Source organism: Sceloporus occidentalis, unplaced genomic scaffold (assembly GCF_023333645.1).
Source record: "Sceloporus occidentalis isolate IW3139 unplaced genomic scaffold, rSceOcc1.0.p SCAF_3, whole genome shotgun sequence".
In the NCBI taxonomy this organism is placed as follows: domain Eukaryota; kingdom Metazoa; phylum Chordata; class Lepidosauria; order Squamata; family Phrynosomatidae; genus Sceloporus; species Sceloporus occidentalis.
Genome location: NW_028316983.1, coordinates 189,149,303 through 189,172,875, shown reverse-complemented (window position 1 = coordinate 189,172,875; position 23,573 = coordinate 189,149,303). Strand labels below are relative to the sequence as shown.

Sequence of the window (23,573 nt, the reverse complement as noted above, 5' to 3'; positions counted from 1 at the left end):
AAAGTCAGATTTGAAATAGGGGCCATGTGCACTTACTCTAGATTGAAACATATAAGATTTTAAATTGCATACAGCTGTTTATTGTATAGTTTAGTCCTGAGTTTGCCTTAGAGGCATGCCTTCAAGTTTACAGATTCTCTGAATTTTTGGCAAGTTGTGCTTAAGAAAGCCTGAGGGCAGGGGATGAAGAGTCCATATTAGAGGAGCCAGTTCAATGCTTTGTTTCCTTAAACAGAGACTTTGGAGTTTATCACATGGGACAGATCATGTACAGAAACAAAATTTAAAAATCTAGGAAAAAAATACAAACCAGGTTGATTTTCAGACACATAAGGGTTAATAAGCAATAACGCAACGTTAACCCAAATGGAAAGACTACAAAGCCCGCTCCTTTTTCCTTTCGAGATTTTCTGAAAGTAAAAAGGAGCGGGTTTTGTCTACTTTCTGTTCAGGTTAATGTTGTGTTAATGCTCATTAACCCTTATATTTGAAAATCAACCCGCTTTTGCGGGTTTTGTCCACTTTCTGTTGGGGTTAACCCCTGACGTGATAATCTGCGAGGGTTTTCCAGTTTAAATTCAGATTCTGCATGGGATCTGTCCGATGTGATAAACTCCTTTGTATGGTATCCCTCATAGTTACATGACATAAATTTTTCCAAGTTTAGTTTACTCTGTCATCATACCTCCTTTCTAAGAGAAATGGCATTTGTTAAATATTCTACAAAATCTGGTATTTGCTGGCAACCTGTGGTCTGACTCAGGGAGGCTATCTCATCCTGCCTCTGTGGAATGGGTTGTCCTTTCTTTGTTGGACCATTGGCCATTCCTGATTCTGTCACTCCAAAAGGCACATAAATCTTGCTGGAAAGAAGGTGATAGTATAGCATAATTTGAAGCAGATCTGTTTGAGAGTACCTTTATTATCAAGTTATTGCTTCAAGAGCTAAGAATTAGAGTTCACGTACATTTCAGGCAGAACCTATCTGTTATAAAAAGCAGTTTATATTTAATCTGAATGAGATGTATCTACACATCTAACATAATAAATGGACTTCTGTTTCTTTTATTTTCAGACTGGTGCTACTGCCCTATTCTTCGCAGCACAACAAGGCCACAATGATATTGTGAAGCTACTCTTTGAGTTTGGAGCTTCCACAGAGTTTAAAACCAAAGTAAGAGGTTACGCTTAGCTGAATGGTGAATGCAGGCAGGCAGACAGGCAGCACAGTTGTTCTGCTATGAAACTTGGCATGGAGAACAAGCAAGAGGCCCCTGGAATAATTTCTTCTCTTGCCATGCAGTTCTCTGGCAGGACATTAAGTCAGTCCTAGTTTTTATTGCTGAGTTTTCATTGTTTGAGTGCAGCTCTGTTTTCTTTAATGTTTGTTCTTTGATTTGGAACTGAGCCTGTAAAGGTTACTTTTTTGGACTATAACCCCCAGACCCCAAGTAGCTGAGGGATTCCTGGAACTGTAGTCCAAAAAAAAAAAAAAAACCCAACACAAAATAAAACACCTTCTTAAAGCTTTTTCATCTGGAAAGAGCATAACCAAAGCTGACTAGATTGATGGTTCAGTTTTATGCTATTTAGTGGGGAGAAATTAAGAAGCAAACTTAAACATGAAAAGAAAAGGATTCTATGCTTTAGTGTCAGGTTGTCAGTGTTTGGAATCCACTGCTTCAGGCATTCAGGCAGCTGAACTTTAAAAGGATGCTGTCATTTCATGTTTAACATGACAGGAATTGCTACTGTACACCTGGTGGGATAAGACTAAATAACTTGTGTGCTTTAGGCTTATGAGATAACAGTGGCCTGAAGACATTAAGCCTTTCCTTAATGGCATTCAGTGCCACCTGCACAGTTACTTGAGGCCAAAACTGTAGCTATGGATTTTCATCATTTGCCTAGCATAAAAATGCACATGACAGATGCAGTATGTGAACCTTCCCAGCCTCTCACCTCCATGAATCTTGGAACTACAATTTCCATCATCCCAAGACAGCACAGCCCATGGTCATGGCATCAGAATGAGAACACCAGACGAGATCCGTCAAATTGCCAGCTTAGACAGCTTTAAAAAAGCTGTCAAGGCAGATCTCTTCCGGCAGGCCTTTCCTGAATAAAAGTGCCCGGCCACAGAATGACTGCCCCCCGCATCATGTATCAGCCCACCGCTCTGTCCTCGCTGTATTTTATTGTGTTTTTAATAGATGTTTTAATTGTAATTTGTTTAATCCTGTTTTAAGGGGGGGAATTTGGGACATAAATTTGTAAATGTGGATTTTAACATGTTGTAGCCGCTTTGTCACAGAAAAGCGGGATATAAATAAAAGTTTTATTTTATTTATTATTATTTATTATTTTAATGCCTGTGGCATGCAATTATCCCTTTTGGGCCTTCTCTTTCATTGAACTAAAGGGAAGACATTGCTCTGGAAACTCTGTTCCTTCCTCTTTGCCTTTATTACTCAAATGCAGGAAGGACAATTTGGAGGCCCTTGTGGCTAGTTTCCTCTTCTGGAACCTGCTGCAGGCTTCACTGCTGTTGTATCACCACAGAAAATTGTTGACACACTGGAAATGTTGTTTTAAACCAAGCAGGAAATGGTTATTTTAAAGGGATCTTTGTGGATTGCCACTGAATTTTGGTTTGGGTCTGCAGAGACAGCCTTGTGGTGACTTGAAGTGACGTATCACTTTTGGTTCACCACAGTGCAATCCGAAGGTCATCCACCCCTGCCTTAAAGCAGTGGATAAAAAGCAATTTAAAAAAATAGACAAATGAGAAGCATACATTACAATTTTTTAATGCTTAAAATAAGATGAAATGGTAACTCAAACTCGTTGCTATCAGCTAAAGTACACATTGGCACATATGGAAACTCAATGATAATTCAGGCTTATAGCAGAATGCACTTGATAGTAGCTGAATCTATCATTCTGTCATTTGATGACCTGAAAGAGCTGATGACTGTAATACAGACTAGTCAGTCTGAATAACACAGCATCCATGGTACAGTTTCTGCCTTTTTTTTCTGGAAGGGCCCTGCATGCTTCATCACAACCTGGTTCTTTCTTGCACTGTGATTATGCAAATACTACTTCTCTGATTTGTTGATCTGCAGTTCTGCTAGTACTGATTTTGTTTCTCAAAATTTCCAGCATGTTTGCCAGCAGCAGCAATGTTTTCTTAGCTTCTAATGCCCTACAGATGTAGCCAGAGTTGTTCCAAAATTAACATGAGTGTCAAATTATCCCGTCCTGCCTGGCAGAAATACTTCGAAAAAGTGCTAGCATCATTAGCAATGTGGAACACCTTCGCTAACAGGGCTGTTTGTTACATTACATTTTATATGAGGACAAGTGAACTGTATGTACCAATAACAATTAGAATTTATTTGTTATCCTTTTCTGCCAGAGCCTGATTCAAATATGGTGAGATCCTCAGCCATGTCAAGCCATTACCAAAGCCTGAGTGTTATCCTAACAGTTATGTGAAATTTAACATTTAGGAATAGTGAGGAGGTACTTAGATGCCCTTCATAATCTGGGGCCCCAGCACACAGCTCATTTAGTATCCTGAAATCTACTTCCTCTGTACCTATAACTTTTCAGCTGGAAAAGAGGGACCAAATGTGTCTGTCATTACACAAAACTGATCCTTGTACATAATCCATGTACTTACTTTCATGTTTAGAATTATATTTTTGTATGTAGGAAAATTCACAGCAGATTCACATCACGAATTCACAGCAAAATGTACTTGTTGAGCTTGAAAAACAAAGCAAAACAAAGAGAGGGGATTGGGGGGTTCTTCTGTAAGGTTAACAAATCAATGGCTTTGGGAGCACTATGGAAATTGGGTACCATTACAATTAATGTCATGGAGCTTAGCAGCATGGGGTAACCATGATGTTTTACGCTCTGCAGTGTTCTGCAATATACCTCTTTGGAAATGAGGAGCAGACTAGACATGTTGGTAGCCTCAGTTTTTAAAAATCAAGTCAGTTCCAAATATATGTGGAGTTAAAACCCCAGTTTAAGAAGCAAAAGAGACAGGTAGGTGAAGGGTACTGAATCCACATTCACAACTCATCTTGTAGCAACCTCCTCGTTTCATTTTTCCCTGATGCAGACTCCAGTATCAGCTGTGTACCAAATTTTGCCTTGAATCCCGTTTTGGGAGAAAGGCAGGATATAAATCTAATAAATAGATAGATTTCAGGGAAGTATGCTGCAGGTTCAGTTTCTCCTACCTGTGCTCTGTGTCTGTTCTGCTTCTCACCTTCTGCTACAGGCCTTATTTAAAGACATAGTTTGGCCAGGCTCTGGCTAGTTTAGCCTTAAATGAGAATGGTGAAAGCCAAATTTCTGTTAGAGTAGATATTACTGGGATGTAATAACATCCATCATCCCTCACTACTAGCTCTACTAGCTAGGGTCCATGATAGTTGCAGTCTAATAGTATCTGGAGAGCCTTGTGTTTCATACTCCAGAAGAAGGAAGAAAAGAGCAAGGCAGAGCCTTCTTCTTTAAAAAGACATCTGGATAAAAATCCATTTATGGAGAATATTGCTGGAAATGATCAGCGGTAGCTGTTTAAAAGCAAGGAGAGGAAAGACAAGAGCCAAGGGAAATTTATGAATAAGACATGGAAAATAACATGGCAATGTTACGTTTTGGAGCTACAGCTTCCAGAATCCCCTAGGCATCATGGTGCATGATGATGTGGAATGGAAGGTTCTGGAAATTGTAGATGAAAAGTTGTCATAGAAGTCTGGACTAAATAGAGCATGGTGGGATTAAAAACAAAGCAAAGTCCCCCTGGCCCCTTCATTAAAATCTTTTTTTAAAAAAATGAACAGGGAAAAATAAGTGTGTGTGTGTGCATGTGTGTTTATGTATACGTCTTTTGTCATGGGTGGTGGTGATTTGTTCCCATTCCTTATGAACTTAGTGCTAAGAAATGTTCTGCACTTGCTGTTCTCTGAAACCTTTGTCTTTTTTCCCCATCCGTTGAGCCCTTTCCCCACAGTTTTTAATTTGTTTTTTCCTTGTTCCTTCCAGGATGGAGGCACTGCTTTGTTAGCTGCTTGCCAATATGGGCACATGAGAGTAGTGGAAACCTTATTGAAACATGGAGCCAACATCCACGATCAGCTTTACGTGAGTTTATTTAAAGTTGGCATTCATGATACAGACCTCTTTTCTTTGAAAGATAGAGAGACTTTCAAGGTTTCCTTCTCTTCTTATTTTCCTGAGAAAATCAAACACTAGACTTGAATAGTTGCAATGCAAATTTACATATTGTGAATTGGTGGTTGAAAAACATCTGAGAGTGGTCTGTAGAATCACAGAGCTGCAAGGAACGGCAAAACTCTCAGGTACAAGATCCCCCTACTTTCCAAGGCATTCTGGGCTACTCCACTGAGTGACATCTCACATGTTGTACAGAACAGGGTAGTAAATTTTTAGATTATCTCTCTCATGATTATCTGTGGGAGTTGTATTTTTGAATAGTCCAGTTCTTTGTTTGTGACTCCATACGTAGGTATCTGTCAGTACATCCCACTGAAATGAGTGAGATTTACTGCTTGGGTAAACTTGCATATGTTATTTAACAAATATCTTAGTGTTTTAATTGGCTTTCTGCCATAAAGCTATTCTAAACCAGTAGTATTGAATGCTGGGAGCTTTCTATGTGATGGAGTATTCTTTTAAAATGGTGCAGTCTCATACTCTCCAACTTTGTTGTGTATAGTACAGTGGGCACTTTCCATCCCCTTATGTATGGGGAAAAATGTGAAAGCTCAAGTCCCATATTATCCAGTGGATGGCGATGTGTGCACCCATTTGCACGCACACCTTTAGAGAATAGGGGTGGCAATCTGTGAATGCTCAGATCTGTACATGGGAAGCCCGCCAATACTGAGGGCCCACTATATATAAAGTTGCTCTTTAATATAGATATGTAATGTCCTTGTGATTCTATAGCTTCTCTTCCTGGCTTGCTTTTTACAGGAAATGCAATTTCCATTATCTTCTTATATATACTCAGTCTTGATTTCCATGCTTTCTTCCCTAAGCAGAGCTAGAGTAGCTTTCATAGCCATTCCTCCATGAAACACATTAATCTGGCCAGATTATCATATTTAGATCTGAACTTTTCACTGCCTATCACTATGCCTGCATGTCACAGCCAACCATTGCTTCCCAGGTATATGATAATCATATGTGACTTGAGGCAGATCTATAAACTAGCAAGGGTATGCATTTGAGCAGATCTGTATAATATCCTGAAACAGAAATAATATTACACATTATTTCAATTTATTTCCTATATACCTAGACCAACAGTGTGATTTCTGTGCTAAAAATAATGTAAGTTTTGTATGTCAAAGAAAGCCATGTTAAAACAATCCAAACAAATCTCTGAAGATGCCGGCCACAGTTGCCAGTGAAATGTCAGGAATTAACTCTGCTAGAACATAGTCACATAGCCCAAACCCCCCTCCCCCCCCCCAAAAAAAAATCCAAACAAATGCAAGTTCAGTATACTTCCAGTCATTTGGATGATTCTGCTTTTGCTCAGTAGCTCAAGAGAGGAAAGCTAACTATCCCCACCCAGATCATTTTGTTAGGTCTGCACCTTTGTTCTACATAGTGTTGCTGCTGTTTGAGGAAGCATTTCACCCTCCCTGATGTGAGCATTTATGAGCATCATTCAAAGATTTCCTCCAAGTGACACACAAAATGTTGGTGGTAACAAAACAATCAGAAGATCCAGGAAGTGGCTGGAGAGGAAAAGAAGTAAGCAGCTGGTCTTCCCTTGAGCACTGGTTCCATAGCCACTGATGAGCTTGGATCACTTGGACCATTGATAATCCAAGCCTGGTTGAAGCAAATGAACTGCAAATGCCATTTCTTCTGAACATGTGTATTATGATTCCATCTGGTTATACTGTACTGGCTGTTGTATTCTGTATACTTGAAGTATCTGAATAATTTTTAAAGTGAATTACAGTAATTTAAACAGAAGGTTGTGAGAGCATAAAACATCATAGCCAGACTATCCTTTTCTATGAAATTTCATAGCCAGTAAACTAAATGAAGTTGGTAAAAAAATCTTGAGTGTCAAAACTAGATCAAAGAATACCCTCAAATTATGCTTTTTGACCTACTGATATCTTATTCTATATCCTCTGATGACCCCACCCAGTGACTTTATGTATATATTAAAAAGCATGGGGTATATGCCTGACAGTTGCGAGAATAGTTCAGATAATGTGGAATTGAACAGAAGTGTAGAGTGCTGTGTTGCAAAACTGACTCTTTGTATCCCTTTCAACATCCAACCATTCTCTACTTAGATGTCATGGTTGATGGTATTGAAAGCTGTTGGGCATGTATGCCATACATGGCACAAATAGCACAAATTATTCATTATGGCAACCAAGCCCATACCTAGGGCAGGAGCATCATTGTGGGGTTGCAGGGGGTGCAGGCCACTCCAGGTGATCTGCGTTTGGGTAGAAACAGGCTATGGTGTTCACCAGCATCCCTTTAAAATGCTGAAGAGATGGTGTGAATGGGAGGAGAAAGGAGAGGCCACAGGCTTTTTAAAAAATAATTTTTTACAAGTTTCAAAAGTTTTCAAAAAATTAAAATTTTTATTCTTTTAAAATTTTCCTTAAAAACATCACATCTTACCAAATTTTAATTTTAACCACACAAAATACATGTAAATGCATTTAGACTGTGTATATGATATTGTAGATTAAAGATATCATTTTAATTTTGCTAGTTTTTTTATGTCACAACTATTGGAATTACTTTCAGTGTTATACGGGAATTACAATTTATGAGTAACATTAGTACAAAAATAATATTAAGGATTTTGTATGGTGTGGTATAGGAGGAGGTCAATGTTGGGAGTGACACCAACCCTAGTGACACCACTGATCTAGGGCTGAATCCAGATGGAAATGGAAAATTTACTTCCTCAAAAAGTGCATCTCAAAGATTGTGCTCCAAATATGGATAATATCAGTTGGACAAAAGGTGCTTGTATTGGCAGTGGCACGACACTTTTGGCCTATCTGTCCCAGGCCTATATCTGATAAAAATGCTGCCAGATCAGCATTTTTTTTCCCTTTTCTTGTATACGGTATGCACAGCCATACCTAGGCAATTGAATGGTGCTTAGATTATTATCATGTTGCTCCCTTGCTAGATTGTAGCAAATATTTTTCAGGGGGTATCAGTGAGTTTAAGTGACATGAAACACTACTCTTTTTATAATGATTAACAAATAATATTAAATATTAAGCTGATGTCATTTTTTAAATAAGTAAATCCTAGCTGAGAAAAATTAATTCGGTAAAATCTTGCAAAAGCCTGTTTAAGTCTCACTTTCTCTGGGAGAGTTAAACACGCATGCCATGCTATTGATTTATTTAGTTTTTTGGGGAAAATACTGCTCTATAAGATACTGGTTTGAATCCTTTAATAAAGAAGCTGATGAAAATTATAGGAGATCTAGATCTTGGTTTAAGTCAAGTTGTGATAGATATCTATTAAATGTTTTGAATGCATTTCAAAGCAATAAATAAAAGGAAGTTAATCTTAAAATAAAGCATCTGGGTTGCTTTTGTTGTGTGGTGTTGTTCAACTAAGCTTGTAAAAGGTTTCTATTTTCTGACTGGCAGATTTCCATGAGAGGCAGACTTCAAATGCACACACTTGCAGGGATGATTACTCAGAAAGCAACAAGATTTATAGCCTAATCTTTAAATTGATTACATCTCAGGCCGGAAGCAGACTAATTAAAGAGCAGCCTTGCATTTTGCTTTTATCAATTCTGCAGAAAGAGCTGGGTTAAGTGGCAGAGGTTTATTGGTGGATATGGGAACAAATTAAGTATACAAAGCAATCTTACTATATTTGAAGGCTAGTGGAAAGGATCTTTCAATGGCCCTATTAAGAATATTGTTGTTAGTTGAAAATCTGATTATTTATTTTTATATTAAGGATGGAGCTACTGCCCTTTTCTTGGCTGCTCAAGGAGGTTATCTGGACTTAATTCGGTTATTGCTGTCTTCAGGAGCAAAGGTCAATCAGCAAAGGCAGGTAATGTTCAGCATTGTTAGGGCACTATATTTTGGTTGCAATATCCTTTTTAAAAAGGCTCTTGTCAGACTGATTTCTTTCTTCTTTGTCAAATACATGCTAAAGTCAACCAACTGTGTCTTGCTACTTGCTGCATTCCAGTGATTGTTACGACTTTGATATGGATGTTAATCTTTTATAAAACTTGAATTCATGTGATGGCTTTCTGCGCAGACTGCCAAAGTTGTACTTTAATTCTCTATGATATTTGGCATTGCTGTTCTTACACTGTTACCTAATTTATAAAAGTTTGATTTCGTATAATCCCAGTCCGTTCAAAACAGAATGGTGATCTGTGGAGAGGACACATCAGGAAACTAGCTAGGAAGTTTATTGTCTCTTTCCAAAATAAAACAGAAACTCTCACAATTCACAGCCTTGACAGACCAGTGATAAAGGCCGGCATGGGGGCAGAGTGGGGATGTGGCGTCTGCACAGCACTTGCCCTGACTCGGTCTCCATGCCGGCGTGATGCCGTGCGCCCTACCACATGGTGGGTGGCATCATGGTGCTACTCTGGTGCTCCGTCCAGATGATGCAGCACCAAAGGAGAACCGAAAAATTGCAGCACCGACGGCTATGGTGCCCTTTCCACAGTATCATCTATTGGTAGTTGCACATTCACAGGATTACATACTGTGTTTCATTACATAATTTAGTCACAAGGTGGCACTTAGCAGTTTTATCTGAATGAGGGGCTGAACAGACCACCCCTAAGGGGTGGCCTGCAGCCATCCATTTCAGCACTGGATTGGGGTCATGGCAACTACATGCTGCAGCTCCGATCTGGCCTTTCCATGGTGCAATGTTCTATGTGGCCATGATCTATCAAATGCCTATTGGAATAGAAAAATTGTTACTTATCTGCAAAAAGAAAGTCAGAAAGGTCCCAGTCTTACTTCTCTTGGAAGGAGGTTCTAGAGCCTTGGGGCAGCCACCAAGAAGGCCCTCTCCTGTCTTCCCACCAGATGTACCTGTGAGGGTGGCTGGACAAACAGAAAATCCTGCTCAGTAAATCTCAAGGCACAGGTTGGTTTGTAAGGGAAAATATGGTCCTTCTAATAACCTGGACCTGAGCCGTGTAAGGCTTTAACCAATATTTTGAATTGTGCTCAAAAATGAACTTACTTCTTCAAAAAACAAAAACAGGTCTTCTTAAAAAGCAGGTCTCTATTTAGTACAATGTATGCTCATTGCACTCCAGCTCAACAGGGTATTTCACCTTTATCCTTCATACCCTAAACAATGTGTGTGTATACATGGGCCACAAATGAGCAGTATGGGGAAGAGAAAACAGTATCTTGGGAATTTCATTTGTTCCTTATGCTAAGAGATCTTGTAGCACCTTTGAGCATGAGCTTTTGTAGACTGAGCCTACAAGATCCCTTTGCATCATGATTTTACAGAGTAATATGGCTATGTCTTTCAATTTGTCCCTTATTTACGTAAGTGTAATTTTCTAATCAAGGCAGTGGTGGCTAGTGGCTTCCATCAGCACACTGCTGAATCTATTCTGGTTTTTAGATTGAATTGTTCAAGGTATTGAACTTACCTGGGGGGCTGAAACACCCTTGAGAGATCTTTTCAATTAAGATTGACTTTCCTGTAAACATGGAGGCTCTGAGGTGCCACTACCATGATGTTGTGTTAAGAGGCTAAAAACTTCTTAGGCAAGAACCTACAGATTCCAATAGTGTGTCAAAAGAAGATTTCCAGGGGTCATGTAGTAGAGTTTAAGGCCAGACTATTCTCTGTTTTTATAAATACCTAAAGGAGAATAAATCATTCAAGATGAGGCAATATATGCAAATTTGATTTGCGTAATACATTGCATGGATGGATTTGAAGGCTTTAGCTTTTTCTTGGTGTAGAATCTGGGTTTAAAGCAAATGAAGCATTAATTCACACTCAGATGATAAATCTTAGAGGTCAATTAGGTTACTAGAGGGACTTAGAGAAGGTCATCTTGGTCTTAAAAACTGAGATGTAGCTTTGGGTACCATCTTTGGGCATCTCCCTTCACCACTGATGGCTCTGATGCTCCATCCTCAAACTGAAATTAAACTTGACATTTGTTTGATGTTTATTTGAGCAAACCATTAGGCAAAATGAAAGGAACACTTGACCAATCATTGGTGAATAATCTTGCTTCTTGTGGCCAATTTAGGATGGAAATTCCTGTCAGTTCCTGCTGGGAACCAGCTAATCTTGCCCTGCTAAAAATTAAGAGATATGTCATGTGCATTTGGGAACTAAAGCACTTGAGAAGTATGGGGCTGGACAGACTGTCACTTTGGGCCAGTCCATACATGTGATGAGGGCTGAGTGTCCGCACGCTTGAAGCCCTTACCACACCACCCGGCTGCCATTATGGCGCATGCCCGTCCACACAGCGTGTGCCATGGTGGCACATGCTGGGCACAGCACCCAAACGGTACAGCGTGGAAGGGACATCATGATGCTGCACCACACCGCTTATGACACCCCTACTGGGATGCAAAAAAGAACCCCCTTTTTGGTTGCCGCAGCCTCCATCTAGGGCACATGTTCAGCTGCCCCTATGTACAGCCCCTCAGTTCACCTTCACCCAATTGCACAGTGTGCCAAAGTTTGAAGTCTGAATGCTTACCACACAGAGCAACACCTACAAAGTTTTGGGTCTGGTTAGACTCAGATTAGTTTTGAGGGCAGCTTTAACAAACTGCAAAATTAGTTCTGAAATGTGATAATTTCTGATATTTTGATCAAGACATGTATCTCCCTTAATAACTTAATCTTGATATCTTCAGATATAACAGACTCCAAGAGAGGTATCACCTGGCAATATATTTTGCTTGTTTTGCCACATTTTGAAAAATGGGGTGTGATAGCTTGTGAGGCAAATGCTCAGACATAAAATACGTTTTTTACAGACTGGCAGCTAGTGGAGCTGTTGAACATGATTTAACTGTGCAAATACATTTCTAGCCACTGCTGAAACCTGGGCTTCCAGGCTCAGAGCTGAATCCAGGAGTACACCCAAGCTGCAAATCTTCATTCTTCTTGATCTGCCTTTCAAAAGACCAGGAGCACCTCTGTCTTGTCTGGAATAAGTTTCAATTTGATCCCCTTCATCCAGTCCATTACTGATGACACACCATTCTGAACCAGGACTGAATTTCATTTTGGGAGGAATTTTTGAAAAGACTAAAGCAAAGTGGCTGAGGCTAGTGGTGATTCTAACAAAGCAGAGCTGAATTCCATGCCTGCCTGGTCCAGAATGTCTGTGGGCAGTATAGCACAACTGAAGTCTAGGCTTGCTTATTCTGGAATAAGTTCCAATGGAACAACGTCCCAGCCTACAGAACACAACTTGGTTCCTTGCAACAGTTTCCCAGGCTGCTGGGAAGTATAGCTCAGTTCAGTTCCTGGGCTTAACCACAGTTCCGTTTATGAAACATCATACTGAGCAGGTTCCTATGTTGCAAAAACCAGAACTTGACATAGCTTCCTAAGCTTTACAAAAAGTTCTTATCTGTTGTCTCTGTTTACTGTTCAGAAATAACAGTAGTAGAAATTGTTGAAAAATTCTTGTGGGCCACATCTACCTATGAAGCAGATAATCCCCATAGGGTACATCAAAACAATACTATCCATTCCCCCCCCCTTTTTTTTTTTTCCTGGTCATGTTCCTGATATACTTTTGGTATTGATTTTGAATTCCTTGGTTTACTCCTGCTTGTACAGTGAATCCTTATTATCTGCTGGGGTTTGGTTCCCATTAAGTCTCATTAAGTATAATGGTTTAGCAAAATGGTGTCCCTTATATAAAATGGCAAAATCAAGGTTTGCTTTTTGGAATTTGTATATTTTAAAAAATATTTTCAAGCCATGGATGCTTGAATCTGTAGATAAAAATCCATGGATAGGGAGGGCTAACTGTATAGTTTTTATAATTTCCTCTCAGAAACATTTTCCACTTTCTACTTGTTGGCATTGTACAAGTATCACATTATCCACAGTGTTGCAAATGGTCCTAGCACAGTGCAGTTTTTTATTGTGGAGTTATGGTTTTTTGGACACCTCTTACAATCAGGCTTCAGAGCAATCTGTTCCAGAAGTAACTACATCACACTTCTATTCATAAGATGCTAAGCCTGAGCGTAAGTCTGAGGGCCAGGAGGTTTCATATCAACTATGGCCGCATCCAAACTGATTGAAGTCTTGGATATTGTTCCTGATTTTTCCAGTTTTATACTGGGTTAAAATAAACCAACTTGGGGAGCTGGTATAAAACATCTGACAGAAAATATTCTGGAATAAACAAAATGCATATGGATGTCCAAAATAAAACAAGACTGCAGGGAGGGTGAGTCAAGGCTAGACCTGTTCTTATCAAAGTAAACCATGCTTTAGAATAATGTCCAAATGCAACCAATGTATAGTTTTACTTTATAATCAATAACATAGACCTCTCCCATGATAATTTTTTTCTTTCTCTATTGGCATTTAGATACAGCTGCATTGGGAACCATTATGTTCTTTTCTTTTTAGACATTCCTGTATCATGTGTACAAAATAAAGGAGTTGGTTGGAATCAGAACTAGTCATACTTAGAGTAGTCCCATTGAAAGATATGGGGTTAAATTAGTTATGACTATCTTAAACACAATTTATTTCAGCAGATCTGCTTTAACCAAGTCTAGATCCAAACCAGAGGCATCCAAAAGAAAAAAATAATATGATGGTTTAATTCATTTTTGAATGCACTGAATATTCTGCCTGCTTCATTTTTGCTGTTTTTGTTGCGAGCCTTCAAGTCAACTCCAATTTATGACGAAAATCTCAGAGGAGATTTGCCATTGCCTTAATCTGAATGTAGCCTAAGGCACCTGGTAGTGCGTAGCAGTCTCTTTTCCAAGCACTTACCAGGATTGACCTTGCTTAGCCACCTATACATATACAGTGACAAGAGCATGGCAATTAAGTATATGTTCCACAAAGCTTTAAGAGTTACTTCATTGGACTGTAACTATCAGAATCCCTCAGTCTACATTGCCATTGGTAATTTTTCAAGCTCTACATTTTTCAAACGCTGGGTTGAACACTTTGTCCTTCTTGAGAGAAAAGATTCCTTTCAGAGATCCAAGTTCATTTTGTCCTTGAGCTCCAGCCAGACTCTTGTAGTGAGCTGCCAGAGCTTTGATGTTGCCTGCTTTAAACTGATCAGTCCTGTTCTGCTTTCTTTTTTCCCATTACAGGATGGGACAGCTCCATTATGGATAGCCTCTCAGATGGGTCACAGTGAGGTAGTACGAGTGATGCTGCTCCGAGGGGCAGACCGAGATGCTGCAAGAAGTGTGAGTAACTGCCTCTTGTTTCCTCATGTTTATGCTGGAAGAAAACAATTCAATAAGGTTTTGTTCCATTATAATACTATCTCCTTGGCATTATTTGGCAGTTTACAAATAATAATAATAATAATAATAATAATAGCAACATCATCATCATTATTATTATTATTATTATTATTATTATTATTATTTTCTTACCGAAGCAGGGAACAAGAACAATTAACAGACACACCACATCAGTTAAAACACATCAGTTAAAATACACATTAATTTAAAAGGGCATACAGTGGACCCTTGTGATATGCTGGGGTTTGGTTCCAAGATCCCCTGTGTGTAACAAAATCCATGTACGCTCAAGTCCTATTCAATATAATAACCTAGCAAAATGGTGTCCCTTATTAAAAAAATGGAAAATCAAGGTTTGATATTTGAAATGTATACTTTTGTTGAACATTTTCAAACCATGGATGCTTGAATCTGTGTATAAAAAATCCATGTATAAGAAGGGCCGACTGTACATACAATTTTAAAAGACAAGATATACGCATATCTACACATATTAAGATCTCAAATATTTTTAGATCTTGAGAAGGTTATGTTTTTGTTTTCATCAGGCATGCTGGCTGACAGACTGTAGGAGTCACAGTCCAAAAAAATATATATCATTTCTAAATTTTGGGTATGTTACATTGTATGGGAGAGCTGTGGAACTCTGGCACCTCTTACAGTCAAACTGTGTGCAATGTTAGGTTTATAGTGTGCAGCTGTACCTCATTTTTTCTCTTACCAGGGTAAATACACACTGGCCTAACGTGTATCTTGGACATTATTCACAAACAGGAAGCCTAAACCTTCCCCTATACAGCCAAGCTCCCTTACCTTCATTCTTTGTCCCTGTGGAGACAAGTAAAGGTCACTTCCGTGGCACTGATAAGAGATTTTTAAAAAAACACTCATTGTAAAATAAGTCAATGTATGTGCGTGGGTGTGGGAAAGGTTGAGAGGGAGGTTTTAAGCATCCCTTATATGCACATTGTGGTGATTATCTAGACTGGGCACTCCTCTTCATGTTTACTTTGAAAGAAGGAAGAAATTGAGGCTCACCTATATCCTGTGTATTTGCTGCAGTATGTTGTTAATGCCTTAGTTTCTAGTTTCATCTGCTTCTACTTTGATGCTATGGTTGTTAACAGAAGTGCTCAAAAACATCAATTGAACCATTACTGTTCCCAGGCAACATTTTGATGGTGAAGCTGAATTATAAATGCTTAGATCCGAGTCCTTCATCAGTTCAAAGCTAAAATTAGATAAAACAGTGTTGTACTGTTTTTAATCTCAAAGCTTTCTGGTTCTGATTTGTTTGCTCTGAAGGCTGCCGTCAGGGTAGGCCCATCATGAATTGGCACTTTGAGCCAATGATTCAGATATCTGGAGAGCTCATCGCCACACTTCTCTGCCTATCTCCAGCAGAAGAAGAGACAACTTATGCAGAAGCAGAAGATGGCAGTAGAATGCTGTGGTGATATCTGTAATACCTCAATAAAGCGAAACATAAGAGCAGTGGCATCACTAAGGTTGGTGTCACCTGGTGCAGTAAGTCATGATGTCACACACACACACATCCCACTGATCTCCTCCTATACCACAACATACAGCATCCTTAGTAAAGTTTTTTGTACTAATGTTACTCATAAATCATAATTCCCATATATCGCTGAATGGAATGGTAACTGTTGCGACAAAAATTAGTAGCACAATTAAAATGATATTTTTAAATTACAATATCCTATGCACAGCCTAAATTTATTTACATATACATAGTTTCATGTGCTTCAAGTGAAAATTTGGGAAAGTGTGATGTTTTTAAGGGGAAAAAATTAAAATAATTTTTCATTTTTAAAACAATTTTTTTCAAAAAAATGACATTTGTTTAAAAAAACAACAACTTGGGTTTCTTCTTTCTCCTCTCAAGGAGCCTCAGCCCACTCACACTATCTCTTCAGGATTTTAATTGGACATAGGTGTATGCCATAGACTGTTCCTGCCAAAAGACAGATGTTTAAGGAGCAGTGGTGTCACTGCCTCTTAGGGCCTCACCTTATATGGTCCATTGCCCACACACTCCACTAGTGTTGCCACTGCATAGGCACATCCTCTGCTGCAATCCCAGAGATTTGTGAGGGAATTAAAATGGTGAGCGGCAGCAGCAATCCCTTTATAGCTACTTTATTTTGTTGTTGCTGTTGCTAGCAAATATTTACTTCATGGTATGGGATGGTGAGGCAAGTGGAGTTGCCTTTACCATTACGCAAAGAAAAGTCCAACAAAAGTTTTTTAAAGACGTAACGGTAAATTCCAATTCATTTTCTCTCCCACCCCTCTTTCTATTGAAGGATGGCACAACTGCTTTACTTAAAGCTGCAAACAAAGGATATAGTGATGTTATAGAAGAATTGCTTAAATTCTCCCCTTCACTTGGCTTACTGAAGGCAAGTACTGAGGAAATCTTTGGGATGCTCAGAATTCTAATTCCCTTAATGCAGTTTTATGGATTCAGTGGAATTTTCTCCCAGGTAAGTGCATAGGATTGTAGCCTTGTGTACTAATGTCCACGTACATTTTTCTGGGGTATTCACAGAAGGTCATCCAGCTGCACAGCCATTCTAAATTACTTAGCTAGTACCTTAAAGTTTCCTCTGCTTTTTCCTGTTTTGCAAACCTATGAAAATGGAAGCTCCTCCTCTTCCTGCACTGCAGAGGAGAGAAATGAAATGGTTCATTATTTTCTGCATATTCTCCACATGGACATAATGATAACTTTTTGCTTTTCCTAGAATGGGACTTCAGCTCTCCATGCAGCCGTTCTTGGTGGCAGTGTTAGAGCAGTAGCATTACTCTTAGAAGCAGGAGCAGACCCATTCCTTAGAAACAAGGTAGTGTGCATTATTGTTTTTGAGCTTCCCAAACCTTTTGAATCTGTTAGGCGCACTGCATTTTTTAGTCCTTGAATAGCTCTTATTTATAGATAGTCTTAAGAATGTTAGTTTAGGGATAAGCGATTTGGAACAAAATAAAGAGAATTTAAATTCTCCATGTTTTGTAAATTTGCTGCCATTAGAGGGCAGCAGAACTGTTTAAGAAGCTGGGGTTATCTTAAATCTATTTCTATGACCAACACTTTCCAAACAGTAATCCTTTTAGTCTGTGGCATCAAAAAGAAGAAAGAGCCCTGTAGCATTCAGGAAAAAATTACAAATACATGTTTTTGTGAATATTTCTCAAACATTATGGAATTGCAGTCCTGTTCAAAGCATACTGGACCCTCATCCACACAATAGCCTAGAAGAAGTATTTATTTATATAGAGCTTGAGGTGACTAACAATAAAAAGGCAAATAAAATACACAATTATACTTAAAACATAAAAACACCACTTAAAAATAAATGTTTTGATGCTGCCTTTGAGGATAAAAATCTTTCTTGAGGATTTTACAGATAGCATAATAAAGCAAAGCAAAAAAAAAAAAAATACAGTACTGTAGAACTAAAATAGCAGCTACTGAAATTCCCATTTCAGTGCAAATGCATGAATAAAAATTGACAGATTGGTGACACAACCATAACTGACAAGGGTTACTGTAATCTGAACAGTTTGTCCCAACTCTTCACTTTGCTGCCAAGTATTTTACCAGTTTAGACAAAACAAAACAAAACAAATCTCCCCACTAGAAACCATTCTTCTGAAACTGGCCCATTTTTAGAAGAGATCTCAACTTTAGCATCTCCACTTGTCATGTCATGTGTGGGTAACTACATATAAATCAATATATGGATTAAATCATCATGCAACACAGTACTCTGTATTTCACATATTTTGATAATATGACTTCATAAAGTACTTTCAGAGTAGATATTATAAATCATAGTAAACGATGTTATTTGGAAGTACCATTCAGTTCAACAAATTTTCAAAGAATTAAAGGCAAAGGAACAAATTCCCCAAATACATGCATCTCAAAATCTATTCTAAAGAATATGGGGGAAAGTGTTCTAGTAAATGGTGTAATCCTCTTTCCTGATGTTGATTTAACATTTGGATTCATTTTTGGTAATAAATACCATATCTCTAGGGGGAAAGGCCCTTTGTAACTCTTTAAGTATTATCTGTACATAGTCTGCATCAGCAGTGAGGAATCTTGCTCCCTCTATTACGAATCCCTTACCATTGGCCATGGCTCCCATTGGATATCCAAAGGATAAACTTGTTTTCAGCAGTCAATTTGTGTACACCCACCAAATACATGTAAATCTTACCTTACAATTTTTTCTTCCTTATAATTGCTTTACTGCTTCCAAACACAACTCACAAGACTGTACTGAACTATGACAATAGTTGATAGGCTGAGGAATACTGCATTGCTATACTCATCAATACTAAGAAGTCCAAATTTGGATGCCAATAGCTCCTTGGAATCTCTTGGACCCTGGGTATATTTAGATGAAATGATGAAAATCCTCTCTCCCTGGTTTCCAACACATTTGTTTCTTTTTGCAGAAAAATGAGCAGCCTTCGGATCTCACAAAAAATGAACGCATCCTACGACTCCTGAAATCCAGAGAAAAGCACAGAAAAAGCTAGTATACCATTGCATCTCAGGAGAGAACTGAAAAATCCTGCCTGTACTAGCTGTCAAGCAAGGCTAGTATTTTTCTGCAGAAATGGCAATGTTTTGCTAAGTCTCAAGCATATCCTGGTTCCTTCTCTTTGAATGAGATTAGGATTCCTTATGGAGTGGCACTGCTAAGGTCTTCCACTACTAAGCTCACCAGGTTTTTGTCGCTGGCTTTAGTGCAAGGAGGATTGGGTCCCCTAGCATAGCTTTTCTGAATAACAGCCCTTATTGTACCAGAGAAGTCTTCCTCTTTGCTGTAATGTTATCTGTTCCTTGAGATAAACCTCCTGGTGCTTCTGAAAAGTTAGACAGGCCTTTCTCCAGTGGTGTTGTGGCTATTCCAAGCTCTAAGCATTGTTTTTAAAATATAGTGGTTAGGCTCAGTTTGGTGTAAACCATTCTTGTGCCATGCAGATGGCAGCTTGGTCTCCCATAATGCTTCAGGCATCTTTGTACCAATTACTCTGACTGCCTTCTTTTGCTCATTGGTATTATGAAGGTTTGCAATAAAAATGTGGGGTATCCAGTTACTTGTAGCACTTCCTTGTAGGGTGAGCACTTGTGTATTGGTTTTAAAAATGCGCACATCATTAAAGAGAGGACAAAAGTGGACACAGTATATATGATGCAGATTTAAAAACAGTTACCTGTATTTCCAATAAAAATAAAATAAATCTCACTGTAGGAGGGAACTGTGGTGACCTGTGTGCCTACTCACTCTGTTGTCCAGGTGCTAAATCTTGATGGACAACTTTAAGGTCCCAATGCTGCCTTTTCATAGTTCTTTATTACTGCACAGGCATGGAACTGGACAGCCTTTTAGAGGGCCTTCACACAGAGGATATCCCTCTATAAAGTAGGACACATGGCCACCTTATTTCCTTGCTAAGCCTCATTATTTTGCAATATAGTCATATGTGATGAACCTACTAGAATTCTTTTTATAGTGAGCTCCACTTCATATGTGACATTTTTGCCCCTTTTGGTAATCTCAAATGGATTGTTTATTACTTACATATTTGTGATTTCCACCTATTTATTAATTCAAGTTATGGTATTTAATATTTATTCAGGCTAGTTAAGGAAAAACTGTATGATATGGCCTTTAATTGGAGCCTGTTTTGTGTTCAATACAAGCATGTCCTGGATCCCAGAGAGTTACTGGATCTGTTCTGAACAAGCACAAATAATAGCTAATGAGCTTGACAAGGAGGAAAGGTGAATGATAATTGCAATAAACATTCTAGTCAATTCATATGTTTGCTTTAATTCTGTGGTTGAGTTCAGCTAAATAGGCAAAAGGGTACATTTGTTTTTACATAGCCACTATTTTCCTTATTTAAAATTACTGCAAGCATTTAGAATATATAATATTTCTTTTCATTGGTTTTTCAGAGAAAAAAAATATCAAGGAATATATAGGGGAGACTAAATCCAGTTGCCAGTCCCAGTAGTGTTTTTTAGACAGATTTTAAAAAACACTACTTTCCTCCTAACAAGACAATTGATCTTCTGCACTGCTTCCCAATCTTATGACTATAGATTTGAAATGACTAGAACTGGACATGTTCCAAATGTGGCTGCACCTAGATTAACAAAAAATGTATTATAACATTAGAGTAATAACACAGGCCTGCAAAACTGAGGGTCATAATTTTAAAAAATGTATATTGGTTTTAAAGAATGTGATCTTCCAAATCCCAAAAATGACCAGATTTGCTCCATCACATTTTTTTCACAACTTGGTTTGAAGTGTCTATGTTTTAATATTTGACTGAATGAAATGATCCTGCAGAGAATTATCTTTCAAAGAGTAAGAAAGGTATTAAAATCTTCTAATGGACTTTCAAAATACTTTAATTCGCTGATATGAAACACAAAAAGAACTCCCCCCCCCCAAAAAAAAAAAATTGCACTGGAACATCAGCATCCACACTTAATCAACACTGAATAACAACTGAACTGATAAAATATCAATTTTGTGAAAGAACAATGTGTAGTATGACATTTTTATTATGTTTTTTGAATTCAGTAACACAAAATACATTTAAAATAGCTACAATACAAGTTGAATTTCATTTATCTGGAATTCCTAAATATTCCAAAAACCAAAACTTTTTTCATAGGTGGCTAAGATTGTGACACCTTTGTTTTCTGATGGTTCAGTGTGCACAAACTTTATTTCGTGCACAAATTTATTAAAAATACAGTTGGCTCTTGGTATCCGCAGAGCAATTCATTCCAGAACCTCCCCCCCCCACACACACACACACATGAATACCAAAATCCGGGGATGCTCAGGTTTCGTTATCCCCAATGGTGCACATGCAAGCAGCCACACAACCATTAGGGACAATGGAACTTCAATGGTGGTGCATGCACATGGCCATGCCGCTATTAGGGACAGCCCCTGTTGTTCCCAGTGGCAGCACAGCCATGTTAAGGACAGTGGGTCCCAACAGCAGCGTTGCCATGTGCACATGCTGCCACAGGACAACAAGGACTGTCCCTAATGGTGATGCGACCACGTGCACATACCACCATTGGGGACAATGCAAACTTGACATATGTGGATGTTTGAAACTATGGATGACAAGTCCATGGATACTGAGGGCCGACTGTATTGTATAAAAATCACCTTCAAGCTATGTTTATAAGGTATACACGCAATATAAACAAATTGTGTTTCTAGACTCAGGTCTCATCTCCAAGATATCTCCTTATTTAAATATATACAAATACATGTATTCCAAAATACTCATGGTCCCAAGATATTTAGATAAGAGAGACTCTAACAGTTTTGGGGCTGGGGGGAGGTGGGGAAATATTGTAGGTCTGTGTAATAAATCTGGTTGGATTCAAGATCTGCCTTTCATGAAGAGAAGAGTTCCACTCACTGATGGTGACTCTACCTGATTTTCAAGGTTTTATTTCCCACAGTTCCCTGATCCGCTCTAGCATTTGGAGGGAGCTAGCAGGTCTGCTGTGGGGAAGAGAGTGCAGGGAAATCTGCTTCTGCCACTCAGTTGCATGTGGCTAAATCTGGATCCAACCCATGATCTTCAAACTTGACTGTTTCGCTGTTCACTTGTTGTTGCTGTTTGTGATCATCAATATTTCTGCTGTTTATCTGATACCAGGTACCTCTCAGGATTACAGTCAGAGTCACCTCTCCTTTAGTCATATCCATGGAACATTTATAATTATGAAGAAGAGGTTCTGTTTTGTTATTGCAATCTGAATTCTCTTTTATCCAGTCAGTGTAAGGGTAGATAAAGACATACATTAAAAGCCCCTCACTTTTATACAGTCTTATTTTGTCCCAAATGTTCTCCAGTGCCTTGCAGTGTTACTCATCTCTCCCAACATCTTATTCATGTATAAAGATCCCACAGTTCTCTGTGGATTTCGACATCATGTAGGCAGCATTTGTGAAAATGTTACCATGAATGTTCTTGACTTGCAACATCTTACTTTAGCAGTCTAATCCCACATACCCCTCCTCCAGGACCTCACAAATTCTCTTGCTGACATCTTGCATTCACTTTTTGATGATCTAAAGGAGGAGTGGGCCACAGTGACAGATCCAAGGGCCAGTTCTCCTCCCATTAAACCCTCCAGGGGTCACAGATTTCCAAAAAAGCTTTAAAAAATGGGGGAGGGGGCAAAAGTAGAAGTCCACTTCTGTTTTTGAAAACAGGTATTGGTTGATGTTAAACAGTGCAAGGAAGCCTGCAACCTATTTTAAAGCCTTTTTAAAAGAGATAATTCATAGGGCAGGGGCAGAAAATAGCCAGTGTTAGGATGTATTAGGAAGGGTTGAAGGTCACAAAAATAGCACTGGGGTAACATGCAGTCTCAGTACTGCAATTTGCCCCTCCTAATCTAAAATTATATTAAATGTGCCAACATCATTTTTTTATTAATATTTTGTAGCATTCTCACATATCGACATTCACAGGTCAACAACATCTGGAATAGTACAGGTTTCCTACTTCACTATAATCCTAGATTTTGACTTGTTTCTTGGATCGATGAGAAGCAATCAATGTGATTTTATGGCCAGTTTGCTCTTACAGTTAAAAACCATTAAATCTACCCATACATAACAAATAAAAATATCTTCATTACAAATAATTCTTTGTTTAGTTTTTTGTGGGTTTTTTGGGCTATTCTTTGTTTCCCATAGTTAATTAACTTCAGTAACATTATGGTAATATATTCTAATATATCCCTCTTTGAAGATTCCCTGCACATCCTAATAGATTGCTGAACAGTTCTGTACGGGAGAAGGTCACCAAATACACCAGGTGTTGTTCTGACATATTAGTCTTCATCATATTTTAGTCATGAAATACCACCGTGTAATAATCATATGCTGAATACAAAAGTTATCT

General features: G+C 38.5%; 1 protein-coding gene across 9 annotated transcripts in view; it reads left to right on the top strand.

Moving 5' to 3' along the window:
* Positions 1 to 23,137, top strand: part of ANKRD29 (ankyrin repeat domain 29) — a 55,435-nt gene extending 32,298 nt beyond the window's left edge. For 7 of the 9 annotated variants that reach the window (XM_089517186.1, XM_089517184.1, XM_089517185.1 and 4 more), the window contains 7 exons: positions 1,076 to 1,174; positions 5,071 to 5,169; positions 9,034 to 9,132; positions 14,412 to 14,510; positions 16,898 to 16,993; positions 17,339 to 17,437; positions 19,059 to 23,137. In XM_089517186.1, the coding sequence (XP_089373312.1) occupies positions 1,076 to 1,174; positions 5,071 to 5,169; positions 9,034 to 9,132; positions 14,412 to 14,510; positions 16,898 to 16,993; positions 17,339 to 17,437; positions 19,059 to 19,142 (675 nt within the window). In that variant the 3' untranslated portion in view covers positions 19,143 to 23,137. Of the gene's footprint in view, positions 1 to 1,075; positions 1,175 to 5,070; positions 5,170 to 9,033; positions 9,133 to 14,411; positions 14,511 to 15,971; positions 16,079 to 16,897; positions 16,994 to 17,338; positions 17,438 to 19,058 lie in introns of those variants that run through there. The other 2 variants (XM_089517189.1, XM_089517187.1) reach the window with 2 other exon arrangements.
* Positions 23,138 to 23,573: the final 436 nt, after the last annotated feature.